The sequence below is a fragment of the Ovis canadensis genome, chromosome 9 (assembly GCF_042477335.2).
Source record: "Ovis canadensis isolate MfBH-ARS-UI-01 breed Bighorn chromosome 9, ARS-UI_OviCan_v2, whole genome shotgun sequence".
Classification (NCBI taxonomy): Eukaryota; Metazoa; Chordata; class Mammalia; order Artiodactyla; family Bovidae; genus Ovis; species Ovis canadensis.
Window position 1 is genome coordinate 60,180,096 of NC_091253.1, and position 13,281 is coordinate 60,193,376.

General features: G+C 39.9%; 1 protein-coding gene across 1 annotated transcript in view; it reads right to left on the reverse strand.

Annotated features, from left to right (window-relative positions):
- UBE2W (ubiquitin conjugating enzyme E2 W) overlaps window positions 1–13,281 on the reverse strand; it is a 66,887-nt gene that overhangs the window by 17,712 nt on the left and 35,894 nt on the right. The window contains exon 3 of the mRNA XM_069600313.1: window positions 9,214–9,316. Coding sequence (XP_069456414.1) covers window positions 9,214–9,316 — 103 coding nt within the window. The remainder of the gene's footprint in view (window positions 1–9,213; window positions 9,317–13,281) is intronic.

The window sequence follows — 13,281 nt, forward strand, 5'->3', positions numbered from 1 at the left end:
ACAGAAGCAGAAGATTTTAAGAAGAGGTGGCAAGAATACACAGAAGAACTATACAAAAAAGATCCTCATGACCCAGATAACCACAATGGTGTGATCAGTCACCGAGAGCCAGACATCCTAGAATGCAAAGTCAAGTGGGCCTTAGAAAGCATCACTATGAACAAAGCTAATGGAGGTGATGGAATTCCAGTTGAGCTATTTCAAATCTTAAAACATGATGCTGTGAAAGTGCTGCACTCAATATGCTAGCAAATTTGGAAAACTCGGCAGTGGCCACAGGACCGGAAAAGCCAGTTTTCATTCCAACCTCAAAGAAAGGCAATGCCAAAGATTCCTCAAACTACCACACAATTGCACTCACATCACACGCTAGTAAAGTAATGCTCAAAATTCTCCAAGCCAGGCTTCAACAGTACGTGAACCGTCAACTTCCAAATGTGCAATCTGGATTTAGAAAAGGTAGAGGAACCAGAGATCAAATTGCCAACATCCGCTGGATCATGGAAAAAGCAAGAGAGTTCCAGAAAAACATCTATTTCTGCTTTATTGACTATGCCAAAGCCTTTGACTGTGTGGATCTCAAAAAACTGTGGAAAATTCTGAAAGAGATGAATACCAGACCACCTGACCTGCCTCTTCAGAAATCTGTATGCAGGTCAAGAACCAACAGTTAGAACTGGACATTGAACAACAGACTGGTTCCAAATTGGGAAAGGAGTACATCAAGGCTGTATATTGTCACCCTGCTTATTTAACTTATATGCAGAGTATATCAAGCAAAATGCCGGGATGGAAGAAGCACAAGCTGGAATCAAGATTGCCGGAGAAATATCAATAACCTAAGATATGCAGATGACACCACCCCTTATGGCAGAAAGTGAAGAGGAACTAAAAAGCCTCTTGATGAAAGTGAAAGAGGAGAGTGAAATTGTTGGCTTAAAGCTCAACATTCAGAAAACAAGAAAAGATCATGGCATCCGGTTCCCATCACTTCACGGCAAACAGATGGGGAAACAATGGAAACAGTGACAGATTTCATTTTTGGGGCTCCAAAATCACTGCAGATGGTGAGGGCAGCCATGAAATTAAAAGACGCTTGCTCCTTGGAAGGAAAGTTATGACGAACCTAGACAGCATATTAAAAATCAGAGACATTACTTTGCCAAAAAGTTTCGTCTAGTCAAAGCTATGGTTTTTCCAGTAGTCATGGATGGATGTGAGAGTTGGACTCTAAACAAAGCTGAGTGCTGAAGAATTGATGGTTTTGAGCTGTGGTATTGGAGAAGACTCTTGAGAGTCCACTGGACTATAAGGAGCTCCAACCAGTCCATCCTAAAGATCAGTCCTGGGTATTCATTGGAAGGACTGATGTTGAAGCTGAAACTCCAATACTTTGGCCACGTGATGCAAAGAACTGACTCATTTGAAAAGATCCTGATGCTGGGAAAGATCAAAGGCGTGAGAAAGGGATGAGAGAGGACAAGATGGCTGGATCACGGACATGATGGACATGAATTTGCGTAGGCTCTGGGGGTTGGTGATGGACAGGGAGGCCTGGCGTGCTGCAGTCCATGGGGTGGCAAAGAGTCAGACACAACTGAGTGACTAAACTGAACTGAATATAAGGAAGAGGAATTTTTTCTCAAAGGAATGACTTTATACACTGCATTTTTTTGTCCTTTAAATTCTGGACATTCACCCTCCATTTCCATGAAGTTGTTGCTGCTAAGATGCTTCAGTTGTGTCCAACTCTGTGCGACCCCATAGATGGCAGCCTAACAGGCTCCTCTGTCTCTGGGATTCTCCAGGCAAGAATACTGGAGTGGGTTGCCATTTCCTCCTCCAATGCATGAAAGGGAAACATGAAAGTGAAGTCGCTCAGTCGTGTCCGACTCGTAGCAACCCCATGGACTGCAGCCTACCAGGCTCCTCTGTCCATGGGAGTTTCCAGGCAAGAGTACTGCAGTGGGGTGCCATTTCCTTCTCCGATTTCCATGAAGAGAGCTAAAATAAACCTGATAATTAAAAGGAAAAGTCTTAAAACAAGAGATTGTCCTGTCCAATTGCAGAAAACCCCCTGAGAGACTTTGGCACAGCTGTGTTTGAAGGACCATTTACCTCAATTATATCTATCAGTAACAATGTGCTCAGCAGCTCAGTCATGTCTGACTCTTTATAACCCTATGGACTGTACCCCACCAGGCTCCTCTGTCCATGGGACTGTCCTAGCAAAATACTGGCGTGGGTTGCCATTTTCTCCTTCAGGGGATCTTCCTGGCCCAGGGATCAAACCCAGGTCTGCTGAGCAGACCGAAATAAATTAGATCTCAATAAAGATGATGCTATGAAAGTGCTGCACTCAATATGCCAGCAAATTTGGAAAACTCAGCAGTGGCCACAGGACTGGAAAACATCAGTTTTCATTCCAATTCCAAAGAAAGGCAATGCAAAAGAATGCTCAAACTACCACACAATTGCATTCATCTCATGCTGGTAAAACGATGCTTAAAATTCTCCAAGCCAGGCTTCAGCAATACGTGAATCGTGAACTTCAGATGTTCAAGCTGGTTTTAGAAAAGGCAGAGGAACCAGAGATAAAATTGCCAACATCTGCTGGATCATCAAAAAGGCAAGAGAGTTCCAGAAAAACATCTATTTCTGCTTTATTGACTATGCCAAAGCCTTTGACTGTGTGGATCACAATCAACTGTGGAAAATTCTTCAAGAGATGGGAATACCAGACCACCTGACCTGCCTCTTGAGAAATGGCAGAAATGTATGCAGGCCAGGAAGCAACAGTTAGAACTGGACATGGAACAACAGACTGGTTCTAAATAGGAAAAGGAGTATGTCAAGGCTGTATATTGTCACCCTGCTTATTTAACTTCTATGCAGAGTACATCATGAGAAACGCTGGGCTGGAGGAAGCACAAGCTGGAATCAAGACTGACAGGAGAAATATCAATAACCTCAGATATGCAGATGACACCACCCTTATGGCAGAAAGTGAAGAGGAACTAAAAAGCCTCTTGATGAAAGTGAAAGAGGAGAGTGAAAAAGTTGGCTTAAAGCTCAACATTCAGAAAACGAAGATCATGGCCTCTGGTCCCCATCACTTCATGGCAGATAGATGGGAAAACAGTGGAAACAGAGTCAGACTTTATTTTTCTGGGCAGATGGTGACTGCAGCCATGAAATTAAAAAACGTTTACTCCTTGGAAGGAAAGTTATGACCAACCTAGACAGCATATTAAAAAGCAGAGACATTACCTTGCCAACAAAGGTCTGTCTAGTCAAGGCTATGGTTTTTCCAGTGGTCATGTATGGATGTGACAGTTGGACTCTAAACAAAGCTGAGCGCCAAAGAATTGATGCTTTTGAACTGTGGTGTTGGAGAAGACTCTTGAGAGTCCCTTGGACTGCAAGAAGATACAACCAGTCATCCTAAAGGAGATCAGTCCTGGGTGTTCATTGGAAGGACTGATGTTGAAGCTGAAACTCCAATACTTGGTGGCCACCTGATGCAAAGAGCCGACTCATTTGAAAAGACCCTGATGCTGGGAAAGACGAGCACAGGAGGAGAAGGGGATGACAGAGGATGAGATGGTTGGATGACATCACTGACTCGATGGACATGGGTTTGGGTGAACTCTGGGAGTTGGTGATGGCCAGGGAGGCCTGGTGTGCCGCGGTTCATGGGGTCACAAAGAGTCGGACAAGACTGAGCAACTGAACTGAACTGAATGCTTAAAAAAAAAAAAAAAAAAAACGGGATTTTAAACCTGCTGCATTCAGGACAAATGCAGCCAATCTAAAACTTCCAACAACCCAAAACACGCGAAGTGATTTGTCACACGTGGTACACATGGTACAGGTAACCCCTAGGAGTTTGTCTAAACAGAGAAAGGCTGAGTTTCTATGCCAGAGGAGAATTCCTGAGATATAAGAAAAAATGTTTTCCAACAGTTTATTCACGTAGAAGTCTAGTAAGCTGTCTGCACAGACAGTTTTGATGTAAACTTTGCTATTCTGGTTCTCTGCACAGGACACAAGCAAAGCCACTGCTGAATTTCTTCAAGGTCACACTGTTAACTGCCCTCATTTATTTAATATGCAGTACAAGCCTGAGGAGGAAATGGACATTTCAAGCTTTTTCAATGCAGCTAAATAGGTTCTGAAAACTCACAGAGTCTTTAAACTTTACAGAGTTGAAAACCTGTTTTCTGGGGCCGAGGGAGTCGCAAATAGCTGATAAACTAACACAGATGTGACAAGAAAACTGAATACAATGAAATTTAAACCAAAGGGAATAAAGAGTTTTGCTAATTTGTTTTTTTAAACAATTTATTCAGATTCAAAGTAGTCATTCAGATTAAACAACAAGAGTGCACATATTCCCCATTACGTAAATCAAACTGAATAAAATGGAATTACAGACTTTCAAGAACAAGCTATTTAATGGAAAAAAAATTTAGAAAAGGATCTTAGATCTAACGTATGTGAACCACATCTGAAATTCAGAGTCTGCAAAAGAAGCAGCCCTCAAATATCTCTAAATTTCCAAATACCCCCCTATCAGAGTGGCTCAAATTCGAAAGCAGATGAGAGCTGAGAAAGAACTATGCTTTTGGAGGTAAGAATGCATTTCCCACATACAACCTAAAATTTTAAGCAAGTCAACCTCTGGGTAACCTTTGGGTACTAAATGTATTATTTGTTCATAAAACTACTAAGATCGAAACTGAATGCTACCAACAGTGATAATATAAAGAGCGGATATTAGCTAACTGTTTCTAATATGAAATTCATGTTACTTGTCATACTTGAGGACTTTAAACATCAAGCTCAATACTCACTGACCTCACAATACTGAGATCTTACACAATGCAGGCATACTAATGTGTTCAGACTAATGCTCTGCAAGTGATTAGAAAGTCAGACACTAAATATGGTATATCAAGATAGGTCAAAATACAATATACAGGATAAGCAATACAAAACAGGCTATAATTATAAAAGCCAATCTACAATACGGACACCAAGGTTTCTATAGGGACAATAAGAGGGAATGTTTTCTCTGATTAAAATTGCAAGTAGATGAGAATACTTAAAGGGCAACTACAAAAACTGAACATACAAGTAGACAGTTTCATAAACTAAAATAATCTAATTATGAATAATATACATGACATACGATAGTCTAGCATACATGATAAATACTTGACAACAGTGGTTGGGGACAAGATTTTTAGAATAGTTTTCAATTCAATTCTCCCCTTTTTAGTCATCTAATATGTATCAGTGGAATGAATATTAATAATTTTCACAAAGCAGTGAGAATCAGACCACAAACAAGAAGATGAAGACACTATTTGCTACAATGTTTCTAAAGCTTTATAATCAAGGCAAGCATATTTTTTAGCACCTTTAAAATAGGTCCAAAATATGGCCACTTTCACAACCTCCGTGGTTACCCTTCTGGTCCAAATCACCATCACCTCTCACCTGGGTCACTGCCATCACTTATCTCGCCTCCCTAAACCCGTGTGCTTCCACATCTCATCAAATAAAATTGTCAGTGAATGAGGAATTTTGCAACCACTTGTTCAGAGCAGTGGACCTCAGGAAAGTTTTGCTATTGGAAAAATTTTCAAATCTATATGTACATTAAGCTTTGAGTACTGGACCCTTTGTAATTATTTTATAACCATGTAGATAATACGATTAAAATAACTTTAAAATAGTTTAAAAGTATTACTGGACTTCCAGTGCTCTGTCATTTTCTCAATCATGGGTATCAGAATATACAACTTCTATGACATGGGAGGGGCCATAAAATTAACCGATGTTAAAAGGGAATCTTCGTATTTCAAAAGACTGGAACAACTGCCCGAGGGTTTCCACATCGTTCTACATGCAGTCTTTAATTTTCAGAAATAATATTACTTAATGAATCTGTTGTTGCTGATTAGCTGCTAAGTCGTGTCCAACTGTTCTGCCGCCCCATGGACTGTAGCCCACCAGGCTCCTCTGTCCATAGGATTTCCCAGGCAAGAATACTGGAGTGGGTTGCCGTTTCCCTTCCCAAGGAACCTTCCCAACCCAGGGATCGAACCTGCGTCTCCTACATTTAGCAGGTAGATTCTTTACCACTGAGCCACTTAATGAATAAGCAGGTATTTTCCATGTTGGTATTCACACCTAATCAGCAGAATGGGAACAAAGTAAATTGGGTTTGATTCTTGATTGTTCCAATAACTAGCTTTTAAACCATAAACAAGAAAATTCACTTCTACAGGCTTCAATTCCCTCACATTAAATGAGGGTGAATCTATTTCCTCTATTTCATTGAGCTGTTTCAAGATAAAATCAGAATGAAAGTCATACTAAATAAAGTATGATGCAAATACTACAACACAATAGAAGGCATGGAGGTTAATGTGTGGCTGAAATGCTTCAGTTCAGACTTGACCATAAAGAGACTGGACTGCTAAGCTTGACTCCACAGGAAGTAAGAACCATCACAGGATTTACTGAGAAGGGTGAGGATGGTGGTGGCGGATGTTTGTGGGAAAACCAATGAGGTAATGGCACCTTCAAAGAAATCTAACAGCAATGTGAAAGGGTCTCTAGGAGTGGGAAGAATTAAAAGCTACTCTGTAACAGTCCAAATGAAAACTATAAACTTGGACCACACAGCTCTGATGATAACGTAAGAAAAGTGATCAGACTGCCTTATGTCTGTGAAAGGATCTGAAAAACCACACTTAAGAATGAGGGAAAGGAAAGAAATTAAACACAAGAAGACGGGTGAACAGAAACCCAAAGAGAGAATTCTCTTATTTCATTATTAGGAAAAAAACTGTGTTTATTAGCTGTATTAAATTTGGGATGTCTGGGGGTGTTCAAGTAGAGCTGCCCAACAAGGGCATGAAATTAAACCTCAGAAGGAAGAGAGTGTAAACAGAGTTGGAAATCTAGGAGTCAGTGGCTTAAGCTGGTTAAAGACATTAAAGAGTGAGCAGAATAAAGAAGCTAGAGGACACCAAAATCAGACCAGTAAGCAGAAGTGAAGCCAGGGAAGAGGATAACAGGAATATAAGCTAAGATGATAGGATTTATGACAAAGGCTCTCACTTACAAAAATATTAAAGACGAAATTCAAATGATGCTTAAGTTTGACATTTGATTTAGAATTAAGAACAGAGTTTTAGAGAATACCTTAGACCTAGTTTCATGGTTAGAGAAATACTTTTTTTTTAAGATTTGTGAGTTTCCACAGATAACCTTCTCCAGTATTCCCTAAGGCAAAGTTTCTGATTCCATGATTCGTATTCTTCCTTCACAGGCCTTCAAGGGTCTTAGCTGAAGTGAGGTAGAGGAACAGGTTGAGAACAAGTGGATACCTCACTGCCTTCAAGCAAAAACAGTTAAGATGATGCTGATAAGCCAAAGGCAACAAAAGAAAGTGAAGATCATTTTCTGAAGAGAAGGAATACATTTGGTTTCTAATTACAGTTGATGTGTGGTTATTACAAAAACCCAGAGGTCACAACAAGACACACTTCTTCACCTTTTTTTAGAAAAACATAAAAATGAGCCCCCAACATCTTACTTTTCTGCTCACATAGAAACTTCAGAACTCAAGGAATCAGTTTCCATTTAATACTATGCCTTGAAACATTTATCTTTTTAACTATAGCACAATACGAAAGTTGACTTCCATCTATATTCCTACATGGCTAAGAGAAGATTAAGCTGTTTGTGTCACTACTTAAAGTAGTGACATTTTCTTTTCTTGGGCTCCAAAATCACTGTAGACGGTGATAGCAGCCACAAAATTAAAAGATGCTTGCTCCTTGGAAGAAAAGTTTAGCGTGTTAAAAAGTAGAGACATCACTTTGCCGTCAAAAGTCCATTTAGACAAAGCTATGGTCTTTCCAGTAGTCATGTACAGATGTGAGAGTTGGATCATAAAGAAGGCTGAGTGCCGAAGAACTGATGCTTTCAAATTGTGGTGCCAGAGAAGACTCTTGAGAGTCCTTGGACAGCAAAGACATCAAATCAGTCAATCCTCAAGGAAATCAACCCTGAATATTCATTGGAAGAACTGATGGTGAAGTTGAAGCTCCAGTACTTTGGCCACCTGATGCGAAAAGCCAACTCACTAGAAAAGACCCTGATGCTGCAAAAGATTGAGGGCAGGAGGAGAAGGGGGTGAGGAGAGAGAATACAGTTTGATGGCATCATTGACTCTATGGACATGAGCTTGAGCAAACTCCAAGAGATAGGGAAGGACAGGGAAGCCTGGACTGCTGCAGTTCATCAGACTGCAAAAAGTAGGACAAGACCTAGCAACTGAACAACAACTTAGAAGTAGCAATGAAATATGAATTTCCTTAAAAATAGCATATTTTAGCACCTAACACACTGAATTTTAGGTTATTTGGGAAATTTCATGACCTACAACACCTCATCACCTAGCAGTGCTACACAGAGTCACTGTCTTATCATTTAGCTACTAGTAACTCATTATCCATCTTACCAACCCAGAAAGCTGGAATTCATCCTAAATTCTCCTTTTCTCTAACCTCCAAGGATTAATCATTTACCACAGTTAAACAGTTCTCAAAAATTTTTATCTACCACCACTACCCTTTGTCCAAGATTTCAGGCATTAACTAAACTGATAGTGCTTCACACTGAAACGATCAGATTTGGGGCTGATGTCTAGATATTTAATATCTTATATTTTGCCCTTGCAGTATTGAAAGGCTACAAGAGATAGCATGGCATGAGAAATCAAAGAAGTGCTCCTTTCAAAGCAGCACTTGCCTCTTAATGATGTCATTCTGTCAATACCATCATCTTATCTAGAAAGACATGGCTCCAGCTACTCCAAAATGCGAAGTTCTCCCAAAACCTGTGGGCCTAGGGGTTAGATTTCCATGCCCTTTGGTCTACTTAACATGAATGGATCAGAAATAGTCTTATGTTTTTAGAAGTACAAAAGCAACAAAGCCTAATCTCAAAGTAAATCTCAATACAGTAAATTGTTCATATGACTTTGATTATATTACAAATAAGATAAAGAAACAAATCTACTTAATATAATTGTAAAGATTATAAATTTTTACTTAGTCAAAAATCACAAATTTGGCATTTGTCTACAATCTAAAAATACAATAAAATTTTAAAAAGCAAAACAGTTACCTGAGGAGAGTCAAAAGGATATCGACTACTAAACTTAAATAGAAGTTGAAATTTTTCCCCTTCATATAAGGTACCTGGTGCACCTTCCATGTCTACAATCCACCTAGAATAGAAAACAAAATTTTAATTTCAGTTATAAAGGACTGGGGCGAGGAGGAAAAAAAACACCAGATATGCATCTATGCCAGGCAATGGGACAGGAGTCACCCACGTGTAACAACACACTTCATCCTCCCAACAGGAGTAGGTAGTAACACTCCTGGCCCTATTCCCTTCTCTGACACTCCTGGGTTAAATAAGCAGACCAACGTCAGACAGCTAAAAAGGACAGAGCCAAGTTTTAACTCAGGTCCAGAAAAAAATAAAAAATAAAACTCAACTTCAGTGTACTGACACCAAAGTCTACACTCTTCTTACTAAATTTACGGTACCTTATTTTTTCAGACCATCTCTACAATTATGGAAAAGTTTTTATTGATAAAATCAAGCTAATCAACTGCTTTCTTGACATCAATTATTTTAGAAGCTATTAATATGAGAGAAGTTGATGTCAGCAATGACTACAGCAGCTGTCAGATCACTTTTCTCATGAGTATTTCAGAGATAGCTAACCAGGAAAAAGGAAGCTAAGCTGACATCAGTCCTCTTACTCTGATGGCTACTCAAAGCTCTAAAAGGCCTTTCCTTTGTCTCTCATTGTTTCAATTGTTTAATAAAACCCAGAATAGATTTCTATGGCATCTATATAAGCTTACTTTGTTTTCATATATAATAATCATGAATATAAATCTGTTTATAATAATATACTGCACACTATCTCCAATTTTTTTTTTAAAAAAAAGAGGAACACAGTTTATTACAATATAGATGACAGGGCAGATTTTAGAAGTAAAAATTTGAGTTCCTAATTACAACCATGCCTCTTGTAATTACTGTATACCTGGTCAATTCCTTAAATCCTATACTTTTCAGGTATAAAAATTATATATTAAATACAGGGAAACAAAAGGAAGGTTGAGGATACAGTGCTGGCCTACTATTGAGCACCTCACATATTATGGACTTCAGTTCAGTTCAGTTCAGTCGCTCAGTCGTGTCTGACTCTTTGCAATCCAAAAAATCGCAGCAAGCCAGGCCTCCCTGTCCATCATCAACTCAGGGAGTTCACTCAGACTCACGTCCATCGAGTCAGTGATGCCATCCAGCCATCTCATCCTCGGTCGTCCCCTTCTCCTCCTGCCCCCAGTCCCTCCCAGCATCAGAGTCTTTTCCAATGAGTCAACTCTTCTCATGAGGTGGCCAAAGTACTGGAGTTTCAGCTTTAGCATCAGTCCTTCCATAAACACCCAGGACTGATCTCCTCTAGAATGGACTGGTTGGATCTCCTTGCAGTCCAAGGGACTCTCAAGAGTCTTCTCCAACACCACAGTTCAAAACCATCAATTCTTTGGCGCTCAGCCTTCTTCACAGTCCAACTCTCACATCCATACATGACCACTGGAAAAACCATAGCCTTGAATAGACGGACCTTTGTTGGCAAAGTAATGTCTCTGCTTTTGAATATGCTATCTAGGTTGCTCATAACTTTTCTTCCAAGGAGTAAGTGTCTTTTAATTTCATGGCTGCAGTCACCATCTGCAGTGATTTTGGAGCCCCAAAAAATAAAGTCTGACACTGTTTCCACTGTTTCCCCATCTATTTCCCATGAAGTGATGGGACCAGATGCCATGATCTTCGTTTTATGAATGTTGAGCTTTAAGCCAACTTTTTCCGTTTCCTCTTTTACTTTCATCAAGAGGCTTTTTAGTTCCTCTTCACTTTCTGCCATAAGGGTGGTGTCATCCGCATATCTGAGGTTATTGATATTTCTCCCGGGAATCCGGATTCCAGCTTGTGCTTCTTCCAGCCCAGCGTTTCTCATGATGTACTCTGCACAGAAGTTAAATAAGCAGGGTGACAATATACAGCCTTGCTGTACTCCTTTTCCTATTTGGAACCAGTCTGTTGTTCCATGTCCCAGTTCTAACTGTTGCTTCCTGACCTGCATATAGGTTTCTCAAGAGGCAGGTCAGGTGGTCTGGTATTCCCATCTCTTTCAGAATTTTCCACAGTTGATTGTGATCCACACAGTCAAAGGCTTTGGCATAGTCAATAAAGCAGAAATAGATGTTTTTCTGGAACTCTCTTGCTTTTTCCATGATCCAGAGGATGTTGGCAGTTTGATCTCTGGTTCCTCTGCCTTTTCTAAAACCAGCTTGAACATCTGGAAGTTCACGGTTCACATACTGCTGAAGCCTGGCTTGGAGAATTTTGAGCATTACTATTCTAGCATGTGCTGCTGTTGCTGCTGCTAAGTTGCTTCAGTCGTGTCCGACTCTGTGCGACTCCAGAGACCGCAGCCCAAAAGGGTACCCCGTCCCTGGGATTCTCCAGGCAAGAACACTGGAGTGGGCTGCTATTTCCTTCTCCAATGCATGAAAATTAAGAGTGAAAGTGAAGTCGCTTAGTTGTGTCCGACTCTTAGCAACCCCATGGACTGCAGCATTTTCCAGGCAAGAGAACTAGAGTGGGTTGTCATTGCCTTCTCCATACTAGCATGTGAGATGCGTGCAATTGTTCAGTAGTTTGAGCATTCTTTGGCATTGCCTTTCTTTGGAATTGGAATGAAAATGGACCTTTTCCAGTCCTGTGGCCACTGCTAAGTTTTCCAGATTTGCTGGCATATTGAATGCAGCACTTTCACAGCATCATCTTTCAGGATTTAAAACAGCTCAACTGGAATTCCATCACCTCCACTAGCTTTGTTGGTAGTGATGCTTTCTAAGGCCCACTTGACTTCACATTCCAGGATGTCTGGCTCTAGGTGAGTGATCACACCATTGTGATTATCTTGGTCGTAAAGATCTTTTTGTACAGTTCTTCTGTGTATGCTTGCCACCTCTTCTTAATATCTTCTGCTTCTGTTAGGTCCATACCATTTCTGTCCTTTATCGAGCCCATCTTTGCATGAAATGTTCCCTTGGTATCTCTAATTTTCTTGAAGAGATCTCTAGTCTTTCCCATTCTGTTCTTTTCCTCTATTTCTTTGCATTAATGGCTGAGGAAGGCTTTCTTATCTCTCCTTGCTATTCTTTGGAATTCTGCATTCAGATGCTTATATCTCCTTTTCTCCTTTGCTTTTCGCTTCTCTTCTTTTCACAGCTGTTTGTAAGGCCTCCCCAGACAGCCATTTTGCCTTTTTTGCATTTCTTTTCCATTGGGATGGTCTTGATCCCTGTCTCCTGCACAATGTCACGAACCTCCGTCCATAGTTCATCAGGCACTCTATCTATCAGATCTAGTCCCTTAAATCTATTTCTCACTTCCACTGTATAATCATAAGGGATTTGATTTAGGTCATACCTGAATGGTCGAGTGGTTTTCCCTACTTTCTTCAATTTAAGCCTGAATTTGGCAATAAGGAGCTCATGATCTGAGCCACAGTCAGCTCCTGGTCTTGTTTTTGCTGACTGTATAGAGCTTCTCCATCTTTGGCTTAGGTACTTAGGAACACTATGGACTTAGGAATATATAAAATAGTGTTAAGTGTGGTACTCTCTGAAAGTAACCAGGCTGGAACACAGAGACCCTTAAAAACATGACTATTCATTCTCAGGAGGCATGCTGAATACTTTGCATGATATGTAAAGAAAAGATATGACCATAGACTCAAGAGGCAGTATTTTACAGCAAAATTAGACAATCCCTTAGTTAGCTGTGTGGCCTTCAGTACGCTCTTCTGTTTTAAGTACTTAAATTGTAAAATAGTTATTTTAAAAAATTATTAAAGTTAATAAAGTCACCTTAAAGTTTTGCTAGAAAGATAAATGATACTGCATATGCAAAAAACAGTATATTCCTAACACCAAAACCAGTACATAGTAAATAAAATGCAATGCAAAAAACTGCATTAAAAGGAGAAAAACAAAAAACCTACTCTTTTTAATAAAAACCAGGTCATTCCTCCCAATCAAACTTACAAGCTTTTGCACAGCAAAGGAAACCATCAACAAAATGAGAAGACAATCT